The 24,613-nt window shown below is 36.8% G+C and overlaps 3 protein-coding genes and 1 non-coding gene across 10 annotated transcripts; 3 read left to right on the forward strand and 1 right to left on the reverse strand.

Annotated features, from left to right (window-relative positions):
- The first annotated feature begins 2,856 nt into the window (after positions 1-2,856).
- On the forward strand, positions 2,857-8,855 carry LOC113282562 (F-box/kelch-repeat protein At3g23880-like). Of its 6 annotated transcripts, none has more exons than XM_026531599.1 (5): positions 2,857-3,881; positions 4,376-6,173; positions 7,039-7,273; positions 7,406-8,007; positions 8,584-8,855. In XM_026531599.1, exon 1 carries the CDS (start codon positions 2,934-2,936, stop codon positions 3,837-3,839), a length of 906 nt encoding a protein of 301 aa, XP_026387384.1. In that variant the 5' UTR covers positions 2,857-2,933; the 3' UTR covers positions 3,840-3,881; positions 4,376-6,173; positions 7,039-7,273; positions 7,406-8,007; positions 8,584-8,855. The 6 variants fall into 6 exon arrangements, with proteins under 6 accessions (XP_026387384.1, XP_026387385.1, XP_026387386.1 ...); XM_026531600.1 differs by having other exon boundaries at positions 7,039-7,218; positions 7,317-8,007; XM_026531601.1 differs by having other exon boundaries at positions 7,039-7,218.
- Positions 8,856-15,592: 6,737 nt separating this feature from the next.
- Positions 15,593-18,630, forward strand: LOC113282564. Of its 2 annotated transcripts, none has more exons than XM_026531602.1 (7): positions 15,593-16,462; positions 16,790-16,889; positions 16,990-17,058; positions 17,139-17,256; positions 17,495-17,577; positions 17,668-17,729; positions 17,844-18,630. In XM_026531602.1, the coding sequence occupies exons 1-7, from the start codon at positions 16,119-16,121 to the stop codon at positions 17,986-17,988; spliced, it is 921 nt and encodes a 306-aa protein (XP_026387387.1). In that variant the 5' UTR covers positions 15,593-16,118; the 3' UTR covers positions 17,989-18,630. The 2 variants fall into 2 exon arrangements, with proteins under 2 accessions (XP_026387387.1, XP_026387389.1); XM_026531604.1 differs by having other exon boundaries at positions 16,993-17,058.
- An 86-nt stretch (positions 18,631-18,716) lies between these two features.
- On the reverse strand, positions 18,717-18,790 carry TRNAT-AGU. The gene has a single exon. It is a non-coding gene; the product is annotated as a tRNA-Thr (tRNA).
- Positions 18,791-18,827: 37 nt separating this feature from the next.
- LOC113282565 lies at positions 18,828-19,987 on the forward strand. The gene is made up of 3 exons (XM_026531605.1): positions 18,828-18,987; positions 19,353-19,444; positions 19,538-19,987. Exons 2-3 carry the CDS (start codon positions 19,366-19,368, stop codon positions 19,645-19,647), a joined length of 189 nt encoding a protein of 62 aa, XP_026387390.1. The 5' UTR covers positions 18,828-18,987; positions 19,353-19,365; the 3' UTR covers positions 19,648-19,987.
- Positions 19,988-24,613: the final 4,626 nt, after the last annotated feature.

Genomic DNA, 24,613 nt, shown 5'->3' on the forward strand with positions numbered 1-24,613 from the left:
TCTAGCACTTCAACTTTGGAAGATTCCCAAAGGCAAAGAACGCCATCTAAGCTCCCTTTGTGAAGGAGAATCAATAAATTTAGCATTCTTATTGCCCTGACACTCCAAACAATGAGACTAGAGCAATGTTGGATTTTAGTTTCTTGCAAAAGAAAATTTGTACGCTTCCAATCTTGCACCATTTTCTTCATAGTGTCCGTTCAGTTTAGGTCATTTAAAATAAGGATACTCTGATAAACAATTCTAAATCCATCAATAACATTTACAGACACCAGAACACATATAGTTGTTATGCTTGAAGTAATTTTGCACATTCAATATGAATATTTATTGAATGAATGAAATCCAACTAAATCTATCGTAGAACCATTTAAACCTTTTCGAGAGCCTTGAAAATTAAGGCATATCTTAGGACCTGGATATATCATTTACAAAAGTATTTTGAATGTACCATTTATAAAGGATAATTAATTGGGGGATAAAAAAAGGAATTGGGGGATATTGATTACTTCCCCCAACCCATGGTGTGTGCTAAGGGATGATTTTTGTGTATGAAAATACTAAAATACCCTTTGATTAATTAAAAAAACATTATGAAAAGACTACTATACCCTTTCCCCTAAAACTTAAAATCTAAAAACCAAACACATATCCCCATTCTTCTCAGTACCGACACTGACCTAGATTTAGGTTTTTGAAAAAAAAAAAATCATCGTTCTTCATCCGTTCTTCGTCGATTAATCGTCGATTCAAAAATTTCTTCGTCAATTAACCTACCCGAATCATAAACAATGCCTCCACGAAATAAAACGAATGCCCAATCGAACTCAAAATCAATTGCTCAACAAAAACAGGAACAAAGAATTGCTAAGATTGCTCAAGAGCAAGAAGAAGAACAAGCAGCGGATTCTGACAATCAACCTCTCACAACCATGGCTTCTGTGAGAAGGTAAGTGATTTTAAACTACTTTATGAGTGTTTTAATCGATTTATAGCAATGTGACTGTTACCTTGTCCGAGGTTTTCCCCACGATGTTGAACAACGGCATATTGTATTTGTTTGTCTTGTAGGTACAATCCATCATAAGAACACCACAACATGTATTTGCCAATTGTGAAAGCAAAGGATGCGAAATGAATATTTGAAGGGGCTTCTCGTCCGGCCCTCTTTTAATGATGCGAGTGTAGTTGTAATCCCAATCCATCTTCTCAAATTCTTGCATAACGGTCCTCCCTTCCCATTCCACCCTTCTAATAGTTTCTTGTGCGCTATAAATTGTACGTAGAGAAGACACGTTGAACTCATCCTTTTCCTTGAAGCCTCTGAGAATTTGTCTCGGTTTAATAAGTGCTTTGGTCAATCTCTTTACATCCTCGAACTCATGAGGTTTCAGCTTCGCAACTAGGGAGTGACCAACAAAATTTTTCGAATCCCGATGGTTATGACAGCCACACAAAACCTCACAATCCCAATTGTTCATGTCATTTAAACGGAAAACAAGCTTAAACGGGCAACCATTCTTCCTCGTACGAGTCTTGTATACCCTATTAGTCTTCTTTGGATATACATAATCCTTTCTCTTGTGGCTATTCTTCTCCTTTTATTTCCCACTTCTCTCGCAAGCCATCTCAAAACGCCTCTTTAAACGTTCGGTATTCCTCACCAACACACACATGTTCTTAAGAGCCGTCTCTTTAGCACAAGCGATTGCTTCATTTCGATCTAGTATTCCCTACATAAGATCAATTTCACATTCATTAGAAGGTTCATTACTAGCAATCCATTAGTAAAGTATTCTTTGGTCACATATCGGAGGTATTTTATAGTATTCCGACGTATCCCTATAAAGCGGCTTTGCATTTGTTGGATCAATATATGTCACCACCTAAAGATCGAATGAAAATTAGTTCCAAACGAAATTAAAACACTATGCCGGAAACAAGTACCGGCATGCTCGACCAATGTTCCGACATTGTCGAACTTAGCCAAAACTGAAGACCAAATTTGAAACATATTCCGGCATACATTATTCATTAGACAGCAACGCCGGAAAACAAGGTGCCGGCACTGTCGTAATTTATTGTCCCAAGCCGGTACACGCTACCGACATTCCAATTAATTGATATGTAATGTCGGTATTTAGCTCTGGAAAACATTTATTCCTGTATGTTTTTTTGTAGGTACCGACATTGTAAATTTGAAACTCAACAACGACGGTTCCACTGCCGGCATTCTCGAAATTGATGGTACCACGCCGGTAGCTGGTTCCGGCGTTGATGGTTATTAATTTTCCATGCCGGTTTTTGGGTTTACATGGAAATGTTTCCTGTATGTTTTTCATGCAGTTCCGACATGGTAACCTATCAATGAACCCATGCCGGTTTAATATTCCGTAGTATATTCCTTGGTATGTAAAAAAGTTAACTGCGTACCGGCATAGTTTTTTGGTAGAATGCTATTCCGGATCAATATTCAAATTGGGGGATATCGCTTTACCGGCATGGTCGTAGTATGAATACCATGCCGGTAACGCGTCTGCCGGCATGGTATTCATACTACGACTACGCCGGCATCGAGGTTTTACAGTTGAAAAAATGACGGGTTTAAAGAAAAAAATCGATTTTTCAACCTCCTAGCAGCTTTACCTGTGTATTGGGGATGCTTGCATGTTGTGCAAGTTTACTTTCTTGTGTAGCTTCTTCGAAAAACTCTTCATACTCGTCAAAATCATCATTCAAGGGTGTTGGCTTAACAAAGAGTTGCAATTGAGAGTTGTTGTCGTTAGCTCCTTATTGTAGTAGAGCCAAAGATTCAGCAGCTGCAATTCACAATCATCTTCTTGTTAAATGATGTTGAATCCAATTCTATACAGTTTTATTATGCAGAATATGTTGAGAATGCTTCTGATACACCCACTTATAGAGTTAAGAAAATGACCTACCAACCTCCATCTGAGTGCTATAGTCTCGTTGGCTCTTGTAATGGCTTTATTTGTCTAAATGGTTTACCTGCTCATTTTACTCATGATGATTATGATGAATTTGATCCAGCTTCCAATGTTGCTTATGTATGTAATCCCATTACTAGAGAAACTGTTATGCTCCCAGAATTAAAGAGAAGATCTTGTCATGATGATCGAGTTGATTTCCTTGTGATTGGATTTGGTTACGCTCCTTCAACTGATGAGTACAAGGTTGTTAGACTGTACAAGTTCATGAGAGAACCCAAATTTGCACGAATTGAGGTTTACACACAGGGCAGTGGCAAGGGATGGAGAGACGAAGGGAAGAAAATAGAGACTGGTCTCGGTGGTTGGCAACATGGTGTGTTTGCAAATGGGTGGATTTATTGGAATTTCGGAAACGGGAAAATTGTGGCCTTTGATTTAGCTGATGAAATGTTTGTCGAATTATCTGAGTGTCCTATATTTCGGTGCAGGAGAATTAGACTTGGGGTATTGGGAGATCATTTGTGTGCTACAAATTCCGATACCATTACCAACATTTCTGATGTGTGGTTATTGAAAAAGCACAAAGATGAATCATTGATGAGTTGGAGTAAGGAGTTAAGCTTAACTAATATGGATGGATACGATACTCCCCTTGCCGTTACGGGTAGTGCTAAACTTTTATGTCACTCAAATACCAGCCTCTATCTTTATGATCTAAAATCTTCTTCTTCAAAATTGCTTGCAAATTTTGATAGATGCTTTCATCAAGTAATTCCTCATAGGAACACCTTAATTTCCATCGATAGCATTACGAGAGAGAACTCAAAATCGCTGGAATCTGGTGAAAATGTGCAATACGGGAAACTAAAGGCAGGGATTGGCAGATGAAGCAGCAATAAGAAGGAAGAGATCTGGACAACATATCGTCAGGTAATTTTCATATTGGAGTTATATAAACAAATGCAATGTACTAATATTAACTATTTCAGCTCGGAGTACTGTTATATGCAGATTATTATTAGTGTGTTTCCTTGTTTAGCAATCTTGCTCGGCAGTTTTTGCATCTCTTTATATCATTGTTCACTTGGATTAATTTCTGTGCGATACATATATTTTTCCCTTGCTTCTGGAGTTGCAAGCTAATTTTGTTCATAGTGTAGTACTATTTAATATTCGGAGTTACTAGAAAGTCAATTTAGAGTCTCCCACACATATTTATGGATTCAGAATTTAGATTAGCCAAACCTATTGGGGCATTTGTTTTTTGCTGACCTGCATATGAAACTGACTCGGGTTTGAGTCAAATTTGAATAGGTTCGGCAACTATTTTACTTCAAGATGCCGAGCTAGCTCAACCATATGTGTGCTCTTTCAGATAAGGAACTAATTATCTTACCTGTCACTTTGCCTTTCCTGAATTTCAGCATTTCATGGTTTGATGTTCAGAATCTCAAGTGTCGCTGTCACATCAATTTGTTCGAAAATTTTGTTGGTTGGTTCTTAAATTGGAAGAGCTTTATCGAAGAAAATATTTCTTGAAGAACATGATAAATTCCTTTCGTCGTCTACAACAGAACTTGTTACTCTTTTCAATTGTTCTCTAGTCGGGAAAGTGATTTACGTGTTGAAATACTAGTTTGCTTTGAATGGAGAGTGCATCTACAAGGAGAAAAGGATGGAGCTCTTCCATCAGCACCGGATGAGTTGCTGCTAAAGTGTGATGTTAGTCAGATAGATAACTTCTTAATCAGTGAGTCCGTAAAAAAGCATAATAAGAGTCATTCCTAAGATTTCTTTTTCCATGTTATTGCTGTTTCCAGACGACAGTTTGTTTTATCAAGTCCTTAAGTCAGAAGCTGGCGGAGGCTTACAGGAGATGGGGTCTTCAAAACTGAGGTTCCTGAAAATCTTGATCAGAACTTGGAAAAGTATTGTGAAAAGATTTTCCCTCTGGGAGCTGACAAGTCCAAAGATTCAATGAGCATAGTGTGTTCTCTGTTATTTGAATACCTGGAAGTTTTTATTTTGAGAAATATTTGTTGAGTTATCCATGGAGATGCAGGCGCTGCCTGTCAAATCATTTTCCTTGTTTGATTCATTTTTTAACTCATCTCTCCTGTATAGGTTTGTGGATCCAATTCTTATTTCACTACATGAAGGGAAATGTTCTGATCATGAGTTTTTGAGCTGCTCCAAACTCATTCTCAGCATGTCCCTTCTATTTTTCGTAGTGATTCAATTTCTGACTCTGGTAGTGCTTTTCAATGTGTGACATTATTGAAGCTGATATCCTGAATTCTGAGTTATCATGTTTTATCTACTGATACCCAGGTGCTTCGAGTAACAAGCATTTTCGGTCTTCAAGTATCTCTTTCACACAATAGAAAGTTAGAATTGATTAAATTCTGAAGAATTGTTATCATTTTAGCTCTTGTCAGAACAAATATACTGTTGTCAGAACAAATATACTGTTACAGGTGAAGGTATCAGCGTAAATTTTGGAGAGTTGCTTTCAATGCTCTTATCCTGTTATGGTGAGACAATGTGTGAAATTGACTTGGAGATTTTCAAACCAATGAACTGGATTGTCGCTACTAAAGGGTCCTACTGTCTAAGAATTGCTGAAATGGATTACCTGTGGGGAGAGGCTGCTTCCAAAGTTAGACTGGAAAAAAAGCTTACATAGTCCAATGAGTTGATGGCTGAACTTCAAAAGATTTTTTGGGATGGACTTCTAATATAATTTTAGCAGCAGTTACAAATTTTCTACATGACAGGGCTGCATTTGAGAGAGCTATAACTCCAAAACTTCTGGAGGATAATATCATGGATTCACTAGAGGTATTTCCTCTTTCTCGACTAATATATGCATATTATCTAGTTTTTCTTGTTGTATTCTCAACATTTATTGCAGGAACCATATGCAAGGACCGATAGGCTACACTGGTATGATCCTGTTTTCCTATTGCTTCTCAATTCATGGCCTCTCAATGAGTTACTTTGGAAGTTTTAAGTTCGCAGGTCTTGGATTACTTGCACTTTTACTTATGAGCACGTCTTCACCAGGTTACTTTGAAAGTTTAGAGTTTAGGATGGATACTTTGGTATGCAAGGTTAGTTTTGGAGGATGGCTTCGAAAGATACGAAAATAAGTATTTCCGGATGTGGAGCTTTTATTCTTCTTCCTCCTCAGACAATGAGTCAAGAAAGCTGATTCTTCAGGTGAAGTCATTATCACATTTATGATGATATTTATCATGTAATTGGTCTCTCTTGAAGGGGAGGGATGATGAACCAGGACCTACTGTTTATATGTTTAGTCAAAGCCTTCCTCACCAAACAGATCATCTCGAAACAATTGTTCCGCACTTCATCCATCTATAAACCTTGTTCAGCCAAATCTATGAACTTCGTGACTGTATCTTCAATTGGTACATACAGTTGAATTAGTAGCTCAATTGTCATTGATTTTGAAACCCATGAATGATAGGACAACATGCTCAAGGTTACACTGATTCTTTTCTGTGAAGATGTGGCACATAATGGGAAAACCGTCATCATCACCGGAATTAGTTGCTAGTTCACCTCATGTGGTCCAAAAGGCCCACAAAGTCAGGTTGTTTTGAGTCGTCTTGGTCTTACACGAAAATTCATGTGTTTCACTGTATGACGTTTTTATTCTTGAGATTTTATTGCATTGAAATTTTTAACAATTAAGCTTTCACCTGTTAACTGGTGCACTGGCTGCCTTTCAGATAGTGAAGAAATCTGTAAATTTCTCAACCTAGCTCGATAGCCTCTATTTACCTCGCTATGCACCATGACCTGATTTCATGGTTATCATCTGTATTCAGTTTTTTCTTGAGAATATTTGTGCTGATGACAACAACATTTTTTAATGCATATGACAACCTGTTTAGAGGTATTTCTGATTCTAAGCTAAATTGACTGGGTCACTTTTTCATGCTGTTTTGTAAATCGTTTATACCCATTTAGGAATTCCACGGTCATGTCCTTTTTTATTTTGCAGGAAATAAGAAGGCTTTGAGCCTCCTTCAACTGACAATGATTCTTTTTCTGGATTCAGATTGTCAATGCTATTAGTTCGAGGAGAATCATTATGGAGCTTCCCCTGAATCACCTAAAAATCCAGGAAAGGTGACCAGGTTCTCTGGAAGGTGTTCTTGAACAGCTATTGAAACTCGTTTCTCATCTATATAATAAATTCTTCTCAGCAGTTTGAAGACTATAATCCTGACTGGATATGGTAAAGATCTCTTCAAATTCTTCAAGACCTTTTCTTAATCACAATAAGACCCTGCGTATGTTCTAAACATTCATATCTCATTTAATCATGAATTTAAGGATTGCTCATCAGCAGAGCAAACTGACTCACAGAAGGTGGATGAATTAATGCTTGCTAAAGTCTTCTTCTCATTTCAAAATGCTCTCAGGTTAAACACCTTACACTTGCCTTTTATGTCGTATTAAGAGTTGGGAGAATTTGGTGTTTCTGAGTGGGAAAGGAACACATTTATACTGAACGGGTATTCTGGAGACGATGTACCGAGAATCAACTGCAACTGCCATCAGTAGAAAAAAGTTGAGGGTATTATAGTCACTGTAATTACTGCTGACTAGTACTTTCAGTATAAAAGGCTATTAGCAGTAGTACTACTTCTGGAATTCCATATACATTGACATGAAATCTGTGCAGAAAAGCTTAAATTACTGAAATACATTGAGAGTTTGTTATTCTTAACGCAACAGGATAACAGCTCTATACTAGCATACCCCCATTTTTCCAGCTCTATGGTGTTACTTTCATCTTTGGCATTCAGCTTTTTATTGCCATCAATATTGGTACTGTAGGACCAATAGGATCATTCTTCCAACGCTTGTGCATAGCATTACCACACAAGAAGAATTTGTTACCAAGGAAACCAGAACCAGTCACAACCACCCACCCAAGGTTTCAAAGTGGAGGAAACAAAAGGCAGGGATTGGCAGGTAAAGCAACAATAGGAAGGGAAAGATCTGGACCACATATTATCTGGTAATTTTCTTTTGGAGTCATATTTATATGTAGTGTACTGATGTAAGCTGTTTCAGTTTAGAATACTAGTATATGCAGATTGCTATTAGCTTGTGTTCCCTCGGTTAGCAATCTTGCTCGGCCGTTTCCGCATCCCTTTATATCATTATTTACTTGGATTAGACTTCAATGCGATACATATTCCAGTAAGCTATTTTGTTTAAAGAAGAGGTTCACAGTGTAGTTCTATTTGGCTTTCGGAGTTTACTAGATTCTCAATCTTGGATATCCAAAACATACTTATAGATTCAGGCTTTAGATTAGCCAAACCTATGGCATTTGTTGTTCGCTTACCCAGCATACGAAACCGACTCGGGTTTGAGTCGGATTTGAATTACATTTATCAGACTGTGCAGGTGAGATAGGCCTTTTTGTTTCCCGTATATCAGACTGTGTTTATGAGCTCAGTTAAATCGGAAAGAATATTTTGGTTGTGGGTTGGATTTTCCTAGTTGTCTTTTACTGTGTCATTATTCTGAATTTGTATTTTTCTTTTGAGATAAATATCCATTAAAACTTGGTTTTCCATTGTATCAGATGTTGATAAGGACGACCATTTGGAGAAAACTTGGTTTCACACATTGAACAAGAAAAGATATCAGGTGTTGATTTCACTTCAAGATAAGCTTTGGTTTTACACCATATCTTAAGTAACTTGGCGAAACTGGGGCATGAAGATTAATTACACTTGGAAGATTCTGTTTCATGGACCTATAATTTTTAGAATTTGATAGTTTCCTAGTAACTTCCCAGAGCTTTTATCCAATGCCACAGGAACTTGTCTGAAAGGAACTAGCTCCATGTCTTAACATCACCACACAAGAATTTGTTGTGCTATATTCATCCTTGGCATTCAGCTTTGTGTTGCCATCAGTAGGGCTGCACAACGGGTAGGGTGGGTAGGATATGGCCTATACCCGCCACCTTACCCGTTTACTGGCGGGTAAGAAAAATTTTACCCGCCACCCTACCCGCCACTAAACGGGTAAGATTCTACCCAACCCATTCTCTGGCGGGTCGGGTAGGGTAGGGTGGCGGGTATAACCGTCTATATCACCTGCAATACACAGCAACAGAGCCTGCTCCTGCCATCTCAACAGAGCCTCAAGAAAGACATGTAAAGAAGACCAATGGACATGCGAAACACAGCAATGATGCTAATAGACCAACGATGAATTTAGAAACAAAAGCATAACCATAAAAAATGTACAAACAAAAGTATTCTCAAGAAAAGAGTTGTATTCTTCATATAACAGAATCATCACCAAAAGCTCTTCATATTGACCTTCTTCTTCAATCATCATCTACGATGATGGAATAAGTACTAAGATCACCAAATAAATCTGCATACAAGTTATCTCTTGTTAGATTCAGTCATAATAGTGAACGATTTGAGTCAAAGTTCAGTCATAATACCAACATCAAGTAAGAGATATCACAACATCCTACTATGGAATACAATATCACAACAAGTTCAGACTTTTGGTTCAGTCACAATATCAAGTAATATCACAATATCAAGTGTTGTTTTAAAGATATTTATAAGTATACACATGCATAAGCTTTCCAAATTTTAGTGAAATATCACATTGCTGCTCTCGACAATTTCTGATATCAGATGTGAGTAACAATACTAATCTGGAGCTGGCAAAATTAGACTTCAACACATGCCAAGAACAGCATCAGCTCGAGTGGCTCAACGTACAAAAGTAAGCAACTAAAGTTGTGACAAATTATCAACTACAGGAATCACTGCCAAGAGCTTACAAGAAAGGTCTGGTGGAGGTGCAATCCCCAAGGCTGAGGATAAACTTTGACAGTCACAAGTAATAGGTTAACGGACACATATTCACCACTACATTTACTAAATTAACCATGAAAAACTCTGACACGCCTCCTCACTATAGGTAGCTAGTTAACACAGCATCATCTCACAGAAAGCCAGCTAATTTCAAGTCCTCTGAGCTTACACAAAACAATTGAACCAGAAGACTACCAACATATTTCCTTTAACCCAAAACCCTATATGCCTTGTCCATCACATTAACCAGAAGTCCTCTGAGCTTATGTAAAAGTCAACTACAATGGTTTGTATAGAACTAAATTCCTTAAGAAAAGCAAACAAAATCTCACATTTACCCCAAAAAAAGCAAACATAGTGAAGACAGATTAAGAAAAGCAAACAAAAGAGTAAGGAAACCCAAATGTAGGAAAAATACTAATCTGGACAATTTCTGATATCAGATGTGAGTAACAATACTAATCTGGAGCTGGCAAAATTAGACTTCAACACATGCCAAGAACAGCATCAGCTCGAGTGTCTCAACGTACAAAAGTAAGCAACTAAAGTTGTGAAATTATCAACTACAGGAATCACTGCCAAGAGCTTACAAGAAAGGTCTGGTGGAGGTGCAATCCCCAAGGCTGAGGATAAACTTTGACAGTCACAAGTAATAGGTTAACGGACACATATTCACCACTACATTTACTAAATTAACCATGAAAAACTCTGACACGCCTCCTCACTATAGGTAGCTAGTTAACACAGCATCATCTCACAGAAAGCCAGCTAATTTCAAGTCCTCTGAACTTACACAAAACAATTGAACCAGAAGACTACCAACATATTTCCTTTAACCCAAAACCCTATATGCCTTGTCCATCACATTAACCAGAAGTCCTCTGAGCTTATGTAAAAGTCAACTACAATGGTTTGTATAGAACTAAATTCCTTAAGAAAAGCAAACAAAATCTCACATTTACCCCAAAAAAAGCAAACATAGTGAAGACAGATTAAGAAAAGCAAACAAATGAGTAAGGAAACCCAAATGTAGGAAAGTTGTATACCTGATTCTAAGACGTCATCCTCCTTCTCTTCAGCTCCAAATGTAGATGGATCCATATCAATCGGTGTCCTTAACCAGTTTTGTAGGAGAATCAATGCTTCCACAGTTCGGGGTTTTAAAGAACTTCGGAAATGACCAAGTATTCGCTTTCCAGTACTGAAAGCAGATTCACTTGCAACTGAAGAGACGGGAATAGCAAGTATATCTCTTGCTATAAGTGATAGAATATCAAATCTTGCAGCATTGATTTTCCACCAAGTGAGTATATCAAACTTCGAACCATTTTTGTTGTCTTTTGTTGGTGAGTAAATCTGTTCCGATAAGTATCTGTCCACCTCTGATTTGTCAACATCCTCCGTTATAGATAACTGTGTTTTACGTTCTTCTCTATGGGCCTTATGTCTTCTCTTTCTATGTGACGTAGAACTACAACTCTCTTGACTAGGACTACCACCAGTATCACCTACAGACTCCGACGAGGCTAACACACTTCCTACACCTATATATTCTGCCTTATAAGCTGTGAATAATTCATTAAAATCCTTTTTCACTTCATCTAAACAATTGTTTACCAATCTTTGTTTCGTCCAAGGAATATCATGCACAATCAGGTCTTCTAGTATTACTTGCAGTCCACGTTCTTTTTCTCTTGGGTCAAGAAGCACAGCAATAAACAATAAAGGATTCATGTTCTTATGCTCACCCCAATACTTGTTGTATTTAAGTAACATCTTCTCCAATGCTCTTCCAATATGCTCACCTCCATGACTAGTAATTTGACAGAAACATATTATTCTTTTGTGTAACTTCCAGTGGTCATCGATGAAGTGGGCAGTAACCACCATGTAGTTGTAGTTCTGAATGGATGTCCATGTATCGGTTGTGAGACAAACTCTAACCTTGTTCGACTTGAAATAGTTCACCAAATTGGCTTTTTCACTCAAAAACAGTCCACAGATATCACGATAGACGGTCATCCGCGATGGAAGTTTGAACCTCGGCTCAAGATATCTACAAAATGCTATAAATCCTTCTCCTTCAACCATTCGGAAAGACTGTTCATCTGTGATGATGAACTTTATCAAGGCTCTCCTACATCCATCTTGACAGAATGTAACCCCAACTGTTTGCTGCTGATCTCCCAGATTGCTAGGCTGACCGAGAGAGTCCAACTGCGCAGCTTCTAGTGACTCCAAATACTTCCGACACTTGGTCAAATGCCAGTTCAAATTTGATGTGCCATACTTCTTACCACCAGCCCTATATTTACCACCTTCACAGTAGTTACATTTCCCCCATTTAATACCAGCTTCATCAACACTCTTTTGGAAATGCTCCCACACCGAAGATGTTCTGTTCCGCTTCATACTTTCCCTGACCTCAGGTTGAGAAGATGGTGGAGGTGGAGGTGGCGGAGATATAACAACCCTGACCCTTTGTTGCACGGATTGAGATGCATCTTGAGAGGGAATATGAGGTCTCGTTGACATCAATTCTGTAATCTCAACCATGCTTCCTCACTAGAAAGAACAAGTGATATGAATAGAAAGCAAAAAAAGTTAACAGGCTTCAAAGGGTCCTAATAACAGCACTGAAATCTAGAGAACAACACTGAAATTTAGAATTAGACAGTAGTCATATCCGTCTGTTGGTTAAGATACCCTTGGAGAATTAGAGGGTTCTATTGGTATCGATGATAGTGCTATTCTGCGTTGTATTGACTTAGACAGTAGAATTAGACTTAGAGATTATTAATCTGAGTCCTACCTCCACCTAGCAAAGGTCTTAGATTAGGAGAAATGGTGGGTTAAGAAATTGATTACTTACAGGGAAATTAAGGATGGTTTCTCTTCCCCAATACTTCAATGCAGCTAAGTCATATGCATGTGCAGCTGCCTCTTCACCATCATAAGCACCTAAATGAAAAAATTAAACCAAAAATTAGATTGAATTTCCACTAGGGTCTTGTTCAGAATTAATGAGTTGAACCAATATGAGTGGAAAAAAAGAAAGCCACCATTAAATAGTTGGGACTATCATCACTATAGCTAGTAATAATAGGACTGACTGATAGCAATAGCAAGCACTCACCAAGATAAACTATTTGTGTGATTCAATTAGTTGGATTCAACCACCACCACCACCATCAAATTAATAAGAAGACCCATTCAAATTATTTAAAAAAAATTGTTGACTGACTGATAGCAATATAAAATTTCTAAAATACACAAAACATTTTGTTGACTGACTGAAAAATTGTAAATGATTGAATACCAAAACATTTCATGGGTTTCAGATTACAACATACTAAGCATCCATCTGAAGTCATATCCATTTGATTATCTTTTGGTGGTGAATGGGAATGAATTTCTGTGTGTGGGTTTAGTTACAACATTATAAGCAAAGATACGGCTAGGGTTACAGGGGAGGGAAAAGAATTTTGGTGAAAATTTTGTTGAATCTCAGCGTTGTGTGATTCAATACAACATATAAAAGAAAAACCCATTCAAATTATTAAAAAAATTATTCAAATTTTCACCTGAAAATTAGTTTGGATTTCAAATTAGGAGGAAGAACCACTCTCTAAACCCTTCATTAGCTTTCCAAACTCAGATTCCTCATATCCAGCAACATGCATGAAACATTGAAACCTTATGATTTTTCAATCAATTTAACACAAAAAAAAAATGAAACAAAATGAACTTTGAAGTTAGATCTTACCTTGAATCAACCTATTAAAAGGTTCCAAACGAGATCTGATAACAGATTTGAAGTTCTAAACGAGATGTGAGAGGTACTGGTAAATCAGAGTTTCTCTGCAGAGATAAATATTTGAAGTTCTAAACGAAAACTGAATCCAGTTTTTAGTTTTTTAGTTTTTAGTGTTGTAGGAAAATATAAAGCAACGGCAGAGATCAATAGTTGAAAGATCAACGGCAGAGATTAAACGAGAACCAACGGCAGAGATCAATAGTATAAACAGGCGGGTAGGCGGGTAGGGTAGGATAATTTCGAGCTTTACCCGCCACCCTACCCATCTAGCGGCGGTTAAGAAATTTTTTACCCACCACCCTACCCGCAAAATAGTGGATAGGGTAGGATACGGTTAAAAAACTGGCGGGTAGGGTAGGGTTGGCGGGTATGGGCAGGGTATGTGCACCCCTAGCCATCAGCGTTGGTACTGGTAGGACCAAAAGTATCATCACACACAAGAATTTGTTACCTAGGAAAGCAGAACCATTTCCGACCACCCTCCCAGGGTTTCATCACATCAGGAAGGAATCTGCCACTCAAATTAATGTAGGTTCAAAGACATCCCAGATAGCTTATTAATGTCAACCCCATAGAGCTGGATCCTCTACACCGGTTCATTGACTTCTCTTCTCTTTGACATTAGAAATTTGGGTTATTTGCATCCTAGTATCATTTGCATTGGCATGGTGATGGACGAAAATTTACAAATAAATTTTTCTTAATTGAGAATATTAACTGATCCTTAATATGCTACATTGCTACTACTAATTTTCTCTTAAAACAATTATTATAAGAGGGAAAATGTTTACTCATTTTGTAATTTAAAAGAAGATGAGGATTATGTAAAAGGGAAAAATTATGCAATCATTTTAAAAAAAAGAGCACTTATTTCATCTTTGCATCTGAACAATGAGAAGAATATCCAAGGTATAAAACTATGACAATTGGTCCATAAACCTTTCTATATTTCATACCCAAACAAAACAGTGAAATAACAAATTGGTCGTCTTTTTTTAACTCAACTGGTTAGTCGGATGACGTATATTTACCCTCAGAATCAGATATATGAGCCGAATCAAACCTCGAATCAAATATTAAAAACAAAACAACAAAGATCCTATTGAAACCGAATTGGATCAACATTTAATATTTATCAGAAAAAGGAAATTTTGTTGACATTGTTACTTCGACACTTTTACTCTATCCTGTTAGAGAAAAATGACAATAGGAACCATCTCAAGATTCCAAATTTCCAATAGAGATCCACATTCCTTCATAATTTAACAAAACCTAGGCGGTCTCTCTGGTCCCTCAAGTAAAATATTTTTTGGAAGATTGTCCAATCTGTTGGTTATTAAAAAAATTGTTCTTGTGAGCTGTGAATCTAGCTTCATCGATTCAAGTTCTCCCGTAAAGGCGGGTGTTACTGTTTTACGGTTACGTTTCTATGGTCCGATGGAGATTCTGGTTACTGATGGAAATTCGGATTAAGGGATTCGGGTTACGGGCTTTACTTTGCAAATCACTTAGTTGTAAGCCTTGTTTGTTTGAGATTCTCGTTGTAACTTTGTGGTTTCCCCTCTTTATTTATTAAAGAAAAAAAATAAAAAAAAAAGACAACAACGTAAAATATCTTTGTGTTTGTGTTTATGAACTTTACTTTGTTATGTTTTTTTAACATTAAACAAGTTTAGTAGTTAGATACTCAGACTCACACCAAATATCTAGGACTTGACGACTACACTTTTTAATCTCATTTTTAAGTGTCTACTACTTACTAGCTACAACACCAACCAAAATTAACCACCATCAGATGATCCTCGAATGTCTACACCAACAAATATTCTCAAAACAATCCAACGGTGTAAACTAAACAACTATTGGTCAGCTCAAGATAATCCTATTTATTCCCCCATTACTACTTTTTCATGGCTTCCATCGAAGAAAACCAATAACTAAAGTTGTACTTTCAGATGAAGAAAATTAATTAATCTAAGTAAGTAAGTAAGTAAGTAAGCAAGGATTAATCTAAGTATAAGAAAACAGGGTTCAGGAAAAAGTAATCAAAATGAAGAGAAAAGACTGTAAATAGAAAGAGGGGAAAAGAAAACAAAAGTTGAGTGGGAGAGTGAAAAAAAGAAGGAAGTTGAGAAGAGGGGGTTGGGTTGTTTTTCTCCTCCACAATTATTGGCATCAAATCCTTCTCTTTGGGATTCGCACTATTGTTGAATTCCAAGATCTACACTTTCTCCAAAAACCCTCTGTCTGAATTTCATCTTCAACCATGAATTCTTATTGGTGAGCATACCAAACAGAAAGGGTCAGTTCTCTATTGGTGGATACAAGAGAAGAATTCTTCTGATCAGGTTAAGTCCATATTTTTTTAGGTTTTGAAGAAAGGGTTTTTAGGAAAGGAGTACAATTTTTGCGAATTGGAGTGTTTGATGTTTGGTTGTCTGAGGAGGTTAAGAAATGTCAACTGATTCAAACATGGGTTATAATCATGATGCAATTCTAGCATCTGTGTTGAATCGTCATTCGATATCGTTTCAGTCGGGTGCTGTAAATAGTAGCAGCTCATCTGCAGAGATGATTCCTATGAATAATTCTTATGGTGGAGTTGCTGGGATGTCGAATGTTGGCAATTCCGGTACCAATTTGATGAACAACAACCCTGGGTTTGTTAATTCAGGCTTGAATTCTAGTGGTGGTGGGAGTCTTAATTATGAATCAGTTTCGGGGTTGAACCATGACTTAGAGTTGGCTGTTGATTGGTCTCTTCCAGAGCAATCCAGATTAGAAGAAGGCTTATTAAGGTAAAAACATTTTGATTCATTTTCTTATGTCATTTTGATAATTTGGTTCATTTTTTTGTTGTCAATTTGTTCTTGTGGAGAATTCATTTGTTATTTGTAAATTTGGAGTAGAGTGAAAATTATTGGCCATGTTTATGATGGTAATCGATTGACGGCTTGAAGCTATTATACCACGGCGCTCTAGCTTTAGTGGGGATTAGATGGTATAAGAACATGTTGTCTTGCTAAGATATCAAATTAACATGCCATTTACCTGCTGGATGATAAGAGCATCCTAATGTTTTGAAAGATGAGTTCTACGTTTACTGATCATCCTGATCTGCATAGGTACGTGGATGAGCCAAGTATTATGAGGTATATCAAAATTGCAGCATTACTTCCCGACAAGACCGTTCGTGATGTTGCTCTTAGGTGTAGATGGATGACGGTGAGTGCTATTGTCTAATTGCAATGGAAATTTCCATATATAATTAATCTGGACTGCCCATTCTCTTATATTTCCTAATATCGTATCCAATTGTTCATAGAAGAAGGAGAATGGAAAGCGAAGGAAACAAGAAGAACGTTACATGGGAAAGAAGGTGAAAGATAGGAAGGTAATGCTTCACTTAATTATATGATGTATATATGTATATTATCTAGTTACAACCAAACTCTCAAAGAGATGTCTTTTCAGGAAAAGTTTGGGGAGTCATCATCACAGTTAAATCTACCTCCATCTCCAGCTCTAAACATGAGTTCTTACGCCCTCATGGCGCACCATATGGATCAGAGTGATCAAATATCATGTGAAGGTCTGTTGTTCCTATCTGATATCGAAAAAAAATAAATAGATGGGATATGTGATCCTCTTGTTTCAGGATAAAAACCTTTCATATCGAATAAAACCTTTGCTTGCCTGTTTCTTTTTTTCATTAGGCTTTTTTATAAGCATGTACGGGGAAGATAATTGACCCATCACTCCAACATAATCTTATTTCTGTACAGTTTTCATCCATTTATCGGGCTAATTTTTATTTCTACTTTCATTAGTGCTAGGCGGCAGAACCAGGCATCTTCTGGGTGAGAACATTCAAATTCTAAGCCAGATCAAAGCTAACCTTGAAACATTTAAGGTGAATATCTCTAGAGCTCACTTTTCCTTGCGATATCTCTACTGCTCATTTTTTCGTGTGCCAAACTTACTTATCCCATCTGTTATGCAGATACATGACAATGTCAATCTGTTCTGCCACACGAGGAACAACCTTGCAGCCATATTAAACAAGTACGCAGAATTTTTTGTTCCAAATGAATGAGATCATAGTTTTACAGTAGTTTTTGTCGTGCTAAGCTTATGTTCTTTGGAACTTACTAGTTTGTTCACCTTTTTTTTCCATAGCTTAAGGGATATGCCTGGAATAATGAGCCATATGCCTCCATTACCGGTTTCAGTCAATGAGGACTTGGTCAACTCTATTCTACCTCATACAGCAATGTTCGGTTCAGATAATGGTATCTATATGAAGCAAGAACCAAGATGTTGATACATAGAGATTCTAAGTAATTGTAATTTGTAACCTACAGTAGCATATTGGAACAAGACAGTAATATAATTTTGTATTAATGTAACATCTGAAGCTTGTGTGAGCGGTTTCTGGTATTATTTTTTGGACTCAATTGCTGTGGTGGTGTACTCAGCTCTTAGGACTCCATTTTGTTTGAAGATGATTGTAAGAAGAAGATCCAACAAGGGAACCTCCAATGCCAAGACAGCATCATTCAGAGCCTTTTTTGCTACATCACGAAAGAGCTGAAGTAAAACCCGCAGCTGGTTGCATGACTCATTTTGTGTTGAAGATGATTGTAAGTAAGAAGATCCACTGTCTCAAGGTAACCTCTGGAAGCTAGCAACACCGAAACAGCATCGTTCAGAGCATTTTTTGCCACATCACGAAAGAGCTAATGGATACATAAGTAAAACTCGCAGCTGGTCTTTTTCAACCGTTACGTTTTACAGCACTAAGGCTATGGAAGAACAGGTTTAGTCTGCAATTATTCAGAAGTTGCAAGGCTCTTTCATATTATGAACAATTCAAGTCTGTGCATAAGCAATGATTAGTAATGTTAGCAGAAAGACCACCATCTCTAAACCTATGAATCAACAGTTCTGTTTATAATTCTTAGAACTCATTTTGAGTGCTTGACAAAAATTGCATTTGCTTGGACTCATTTTGAGTGAGAGTAAAAAAAGAAATTGCAAAAAAATTGCATTTGCTTTCATTGAGAGTTGAACTCAAGACCTCCCGCTTACTAAACGGGTGCTCTAACCAACTGAGCTATGAAAGCTGTTGCGATGAGTTGACAAATGTTTATAGAAAAATTGAAACAGAAGGCTATACTAGATTTATTAGCCTTTGGCGTCTTCTATACTAGAGGAACAGCGTCCAGATCAGGGTTTATTTCTTCAGACTTGCAGTAGTAGGAGCTGTGGCTTGGATTAGTTAAAGGTTTGATTGGGGTTTAAGATCATCAATCTTGCTCAGGTATGTTCTTTGGGTTTCATTATTTTCCTTCTGCATTTCTTATATTGTCCATAGACTGGTAATTTTCATGGATTTATGATGTTTGTTAGAAAAAAAGCTTCAAATTTGTTTGGATATAAGATTCCAATATAGTGTATAAGACCCTCAACAGTAGTATCTCAGTTTTGTACCATTGTAGATACCCGATTGAAGCATTTGCCACTGTCTAAGATCCAAAACAAAAAGGGGGTTGTCATCCATTGATGATGTCGTGTCTTAGCGTTTCATTTTTATGTATTGCTTGCGTTCTGCTTGGTTATTTGTATGATAGAGTGCGTTCAGTTGAATGATTTCTGAGATACTGAATTCTGTCTTGTTTTTGTTAGTTGATTTGGGCAAATGAATATGAATAGAGGCGTTGTTGGTGACAAATGGTCCATGAGGATTTTGTGGCTCTGTGCTATTGGAAGTGCTGTAGGTATTAAGCTTCATAGTTTTGCTTTCTGCGAGCTAGATATAACCTCCTTAAGGTTTTTCCATGACATTTCGCTATGATTTTTTTTCTTTCTAGGCTTGTGGATGGTTGGTGTAGACAGACAGGCTCAGAACAGGTCTAGAGCGTTAGCTGAAAGCTTGAAGGCCATGGATGCTGCGGATAGCCAAAGTGGTGAAGGAGCTTAAAGAAACAGTCAAGTCATCTCAATATGCGTACATTGTCTCTAAAACCTTTTCGTATGCCTTTTTGTAGTTCAAGTCAAAACATTTGTTTTAGGTATGCACTGAATTTGTGTCTTACTGTGGGTTGCAAATGAAAGTTTGTTTTAGTATTCTGATTTAATCTTGTCCATCTTGGAACTGAACCTAGTATGGTGGTAGGTTGTGAATAAGCAAATAACGGAGTGCGAATATTCAGTATGTTTCATTATATCTCTGTTGTCACTTGCTAGTATTGCATTGTATTGATGGAAAATTACCTTGAAATGGAATGTTCCAATATTTATTTTATACAGATTGCTAAGAACCAAGGGTTATACATGTCTGTAGACTGTGTCATTTACATATATACGTTGAATTGTTAAATTGATATCTATTACATCTTTTAGTAAATTCCGAAAAAGTTCTTTGTTTTTTTCATGTTAAACTGTTGAGAGAAGTCGAGGTGCACAGATCATATCTGAGAAAGACGAATGTTTGTGGTGGTGATGATGAACTAGATTTAGTAATGGATAAGTTTTTACTTCCGAGACCCTTTCTTCCTCGGGACTTGGTGTATAGGAGTGAGATCCATTGGTTAGGCATGTTATTTCCATCAGAAAAGCTTGAATGTGTTGGCTCAGATTAATGTAGGCGTGTGATTGAGATAGTTGAATCAGATCCATGTGAAGATGCTTATACATGGATTACACCATAATTATTTATTGAGATTGAAGCTTACGCGAGTATTTCAGTGAGTGCAGAATTGGATTTTAACAGGGTGAGGTGCCCAAATGGGCTCTTACAGACTTCCATGAACAGAATGAGCTTTGGGCCTTTTGGGGAGCTGTTGTGTTCTGCAGTTATGCAAGAATGAAACGTGAGTCCATCTTTCCTTTCTCGGCTGGTGCTCTGTCTGGGCAACCAAGTGGTGGTTTTGATACTGCAAGAGAGAATCGTAACAAAAGTTTCAGTTTCATTGTTAATCAAATTGAACCTATTTTTAACAGACCCGAGTTCTATTATTTGTTTGCGGTAAGATCTTCGAAGGCTTGAAAAACCCGGTCCCAAAACCTATTTCCTTCATTTTGAGTTGGTTAGGAGCCTGACTTTCAAGTAGGAGGTTAGCGGATCGAATCTCCACTCACGAGTTTGGAGATACGTAAAATCTAGTTTAAGTTCTTAATATATCTTCTTTCCTATTAAAAAAAAAAAAATCCAGGCTTCCACAACACCGACGTCTTCTTCACTACTGAAACGCACGATTAATTTCCTATAACTTGTTGAATAAAAATATACATACTTGTACACGTTGGATTCAATTATCTAGACGACAAATTGGACACTTTAAAAGCACGAAAGAGACGAGCTATTTGAGGACATGATAAAGAGTCTCTCAATAACAATAATTTACATTTTGTTTCGAGTTATCTTTATATTTGTGACGGAATGCGATGATGAGACGTCTCAATAACAATGGTTTACATCTCGTTTCGAGTTTCTTTATAACAGTGACAGAAAGCGATAATGAGACATCTCAATAACAGTGTCGTCGCTGATGATCATCAAGTAGGCCACGTGGATTAGCCAGGGTCTTCTTCATCTAATGAGACCTCGATATCGAAGTATCTTTTTGATAGGGGCGCCTCTATCTGTATGGGGAATTCGCTGCTGAAAAATCCCGCCCAGTGTTCCCTTCCTTCTCCCGCCGCCTTCTGAGTATACAATGATAACTTCTGGATCGTTATGACTCATGCCTGATCGTGAAACTGCGACGATAAGACGTCTCAATAACAACGATTTACATCTCATGTTGAGTTTTCAAAATAACAGTGGCATAAAGGCATGACGAGACGTGTCAATAGGTTGGATTCCTTAAATCCATGAGTAACATATAGTTTGTCATACCAAAACCATTTCATTTCTCTCTACATCTCCTATAAAAAATAAAGCTCGTCGATTCGATTTATTAAAAAGATATCTTCAACTTTTATGGCTAGCATTGATTCAGCAGAAGATTTAGTCATCACCAAAACTTGGGTCACCGAAGCATCTCTCCCACAAGCCCCGAAAGTCTTTTTCAACACTAATTTTAATGTTTTAATGTTACAGGAAAGGATGAAAAAAATCAAGTCCTCTCAACAAAGAACAGACCAGTTAAATTTGACGAGCACTATCTGTTTTTAAAAACAAAGTTCCATGATCTACAAACATTCTTCCAAAATCATACACTTACTTCTGGAGATTGCAATGAAGATTAACACATTCACGAGTTGCTTTTGTATGTATATTTCTTTGTAAACCCCTCACGAGACACAACTCGTCCATTTGGTCGCTTATTGGTTTAAAGACTTGTTGCACATGCTAAGTATAATCGTGACTCCTACGAAAGTGAATTAGGGTTTAATTAAGCACCGTAGTATGATTTTGTTATATGTATTTCTATTTGTAAGTACACCCTATTTTGTTAATAATAAAGCAAAGTTGGATGCAAACGAGTAAGAACGTATAACACTGATATATTGGATTCTATTATACACAATGTTACATGGTCTCACAAAGTTGAAATAAAGAGGTTCTTATCCGAAAGTTATTAGAAATTTTCCTATAAATTCACTACTTCTCCACCAAAATTACACAAAAAGTAGACACAAAAGTCTGATGAATTCAAATAGCAAAAATAATCACATACACTGTCCTCATCAAAACAGCTGCTTTCAGAACCAAAACTCTCGCTAGATCCAATTTCCTTGTCCAGAACATCTCCAGGCGCATTCTTAGATGCAGTTTCTGGCATTTTGGGTGTAATGACTACTTCCATCTCTTTTTTCTGCACACACAATAAACCTCCACTTAAAACAACACAATCTACAATTTAATATGCACATGGCAATCATACGAAACACAAACTCACCACCTCCCCCTCAGAATCGCTATCAGAAAAACCCAAAGTCTTGTATGTCACTTCAACAGAAACGTTCTTTGAAACTACTTCTACTTGTTCCTTAAACTCCTGAACCAATGTAACCAACCATTTGCCCCCATTTCAATATAAATAATTTAACTAGGATCGTATTTGTATACACGCGTATCAACTTCGTAAAATCACACAAAATTATAGAATATAAGATCTTCAGTGACTGATTGAAACCAACAAAACCCTTCTTGGTCTATACTAAGTACTGAATATAAATTGTATCTGTTAGAGCATTGCTCGTTGAACCCACCAAGCGTTGGTATGTCAAGTTTTGTTGTTATATTTTAGTGTCAAAACTCAATTAGAGTCGCTTGATTAAATGTACTAAAGTCAACTTCATCTAGGTTAGACTAAAAAGTCTAGGAATGTTGAGACATACAAGTATTACCTTGAAGACCTAAAGAACGTGAAGACGTATCGACTACAACGAAGACATCATCCTTCCACTTGAGGTTAGTGATACTGACTTGACTTGTTTCCATTCCTATTGTTCATTTCAAGTCTTTTAAGATTGAAAACATAACATGCGAGGTTATATTTAATATTGTAGTATTAGACTTGGTCATTTTATTATGATCAAAGTGTTGAGGAAGAATATTTAATTACGAAGTATAACGTTTATCTTTTGAACTTCGTAAATGTGACATCGACATAATCTATGTAACACATTACTTGATTGTGTATTGTATATAGGTGAGTTCATCCTAGGAAACTATGTTTGATTACATATGTTTAAAGGAAGTACATATATAAAACTTGTTTCGTCATCCAAAAGAAATCAATATGTGTTTTAGTCTGGTTTTATATGAAGATCTATTGGATGTCCAATTCGAACCTAAGGTGGGAATTCTGGTAGAACCGATCTTAACTTATGTTGAGAGTTATGGTAGAACCGGTCCTAGCTTTTGTTGGAAGTCTTGGTAGAACTGATCTTTACCTATATTGGGATTCTTGGTAGAACCAATCCTAGATTTTGTTGGGAGTCATTGTAGAACCGATCCATACCTATATTTGGAGACTTGGTAGTGTCGATCTTAACCTATGTTAGGAGTCATGGTAGAACCGGTCTCAAGAGTAAAACCGATTTTCAACATCCACATATTACTTACGGTTTTGTATGAGTTTGGAATTAGAGTCTGCCAAATAAGAAAGTTCTAGATATCAACACAACTTGAACATGTATATAATTCTTATCTTTAATTATTCAAAGATATTCCTTGATATCAAGGTGACCCCAAAATGAAATATTGAGAATCTTTTAAAGTAGATTTTCGAATTATATGTTTTTGATTTTCCAGCAATCAAAACGTATCTCTTGAAAAGCTATATTATTTAAGTGCCAAACTAATATTAGATATTTTCTAAAGAGAGATTTCGGAATTACAGGTTGGATATTAGTTGGAAATATGAAAACATAAATTAGGTATTTATTGCATATCTTGAGAATCTTTCGGTCTTGGAATTTTCTTGTTGTCCAAACAACCTTAGTCTATAAATAGTTGAGTTTTCATTTCTTGCAAAATATCCTAAGATCCAGGAAAACTTCATTCATGTTGTTTTTGGTGGGCCGACTATCCGGAGAGGAAAGTACCCTAATTAGGTGAAATCTCTTAGGTCCGCTCGTTTAAAGACTTTTGTGGGTTCAAGAAGCTCTACGAGTGCCATTGGTGGGGAACTAGATAATTATATTGTTGTTTTAGTTTTCGATTATTTATTTGATTGACTAACGGTTGTTGAAACTTTGATTGCACCTAATTTGATCATTCTTGAGAGCTTTCTCTTCTAACATAAGGTCACTCAAACTAGATCAAAGTATTGACGAGATATTCAGAATTGTTTTTAGATCTGAAGACAACTTATGATCATCCATTGTTAACAGACTCCGTTCTGTGTGTGATTGACCTTAAGTGGAATCAAGTTTTTTTGTGCATGTACAATAGAAGGCAATTGAAAATTTAAAGATAAGAAAATTTTTGT

The sequence above is a fragment of the Papaver somniferum genome, chromosome 5 (assembly GCF_003573695.1).
Source record: "Papaver somniferum cultivar HN1 chromosome 5, ASM357369v1, whole genome shotgun sequence".
NCBI lineage: Eukaryota > Viridiplantae > Streptophyta > Magnoliopsida > Ranunculales > Papaveraceae > Papaver > Papaver somniferum.

What these genes read in the sequence shown, in the direction of transcription:
- LOC113282562 (XM_026531596.1), top strand. Translation starts at nt 2,934, where the DNA reads ATGACCTACCAACCTCCATCTGAGTGCTATAGTCTCGTTGGCTCTTGT.
- LOC113282564 (XM_026531602.1), top strand. Translation starts at nt 16,119, where the DNA reads ATGTCAACTGATTCAAACATGGGTTATAATCATGATGCAATTCTAGCA. An exon ending in TTAGGTGTAGATGGATGACG is followed by an intron (nt 16,890 to 16,989) that starts GTGAGTGCTATT and finishes AATTGTTCATAG; the next exon opens with AAGAAGGAGAATGGAAAGCG. An exon ending in CTTGCAGCCATATTAAACAA is followed by an intron (nt 17,730 to 17,843) that starts GTACGCAGAATT and finishes TTTTTTCCATAG; the next exon opens with CTTAAGGGATATGCCTGGAA.
- LOC113282565 (XM_026531605.1), top strand. Translation starts at nt 19,366, where the DNA reads ATGAATATGAATAGAGGCGTTGTTGGTGACAAATGGTCCATGAGGATT. An exon ending in TGCTATTGGAAGTGCTGTAG is followed by an intron (nt 19,445 to 19,537) that starts GTATTAAGCTTC and finishes TTTTCTTTCTAG; the next exon opens with GCTTGTGGATGGTTGGTGTA.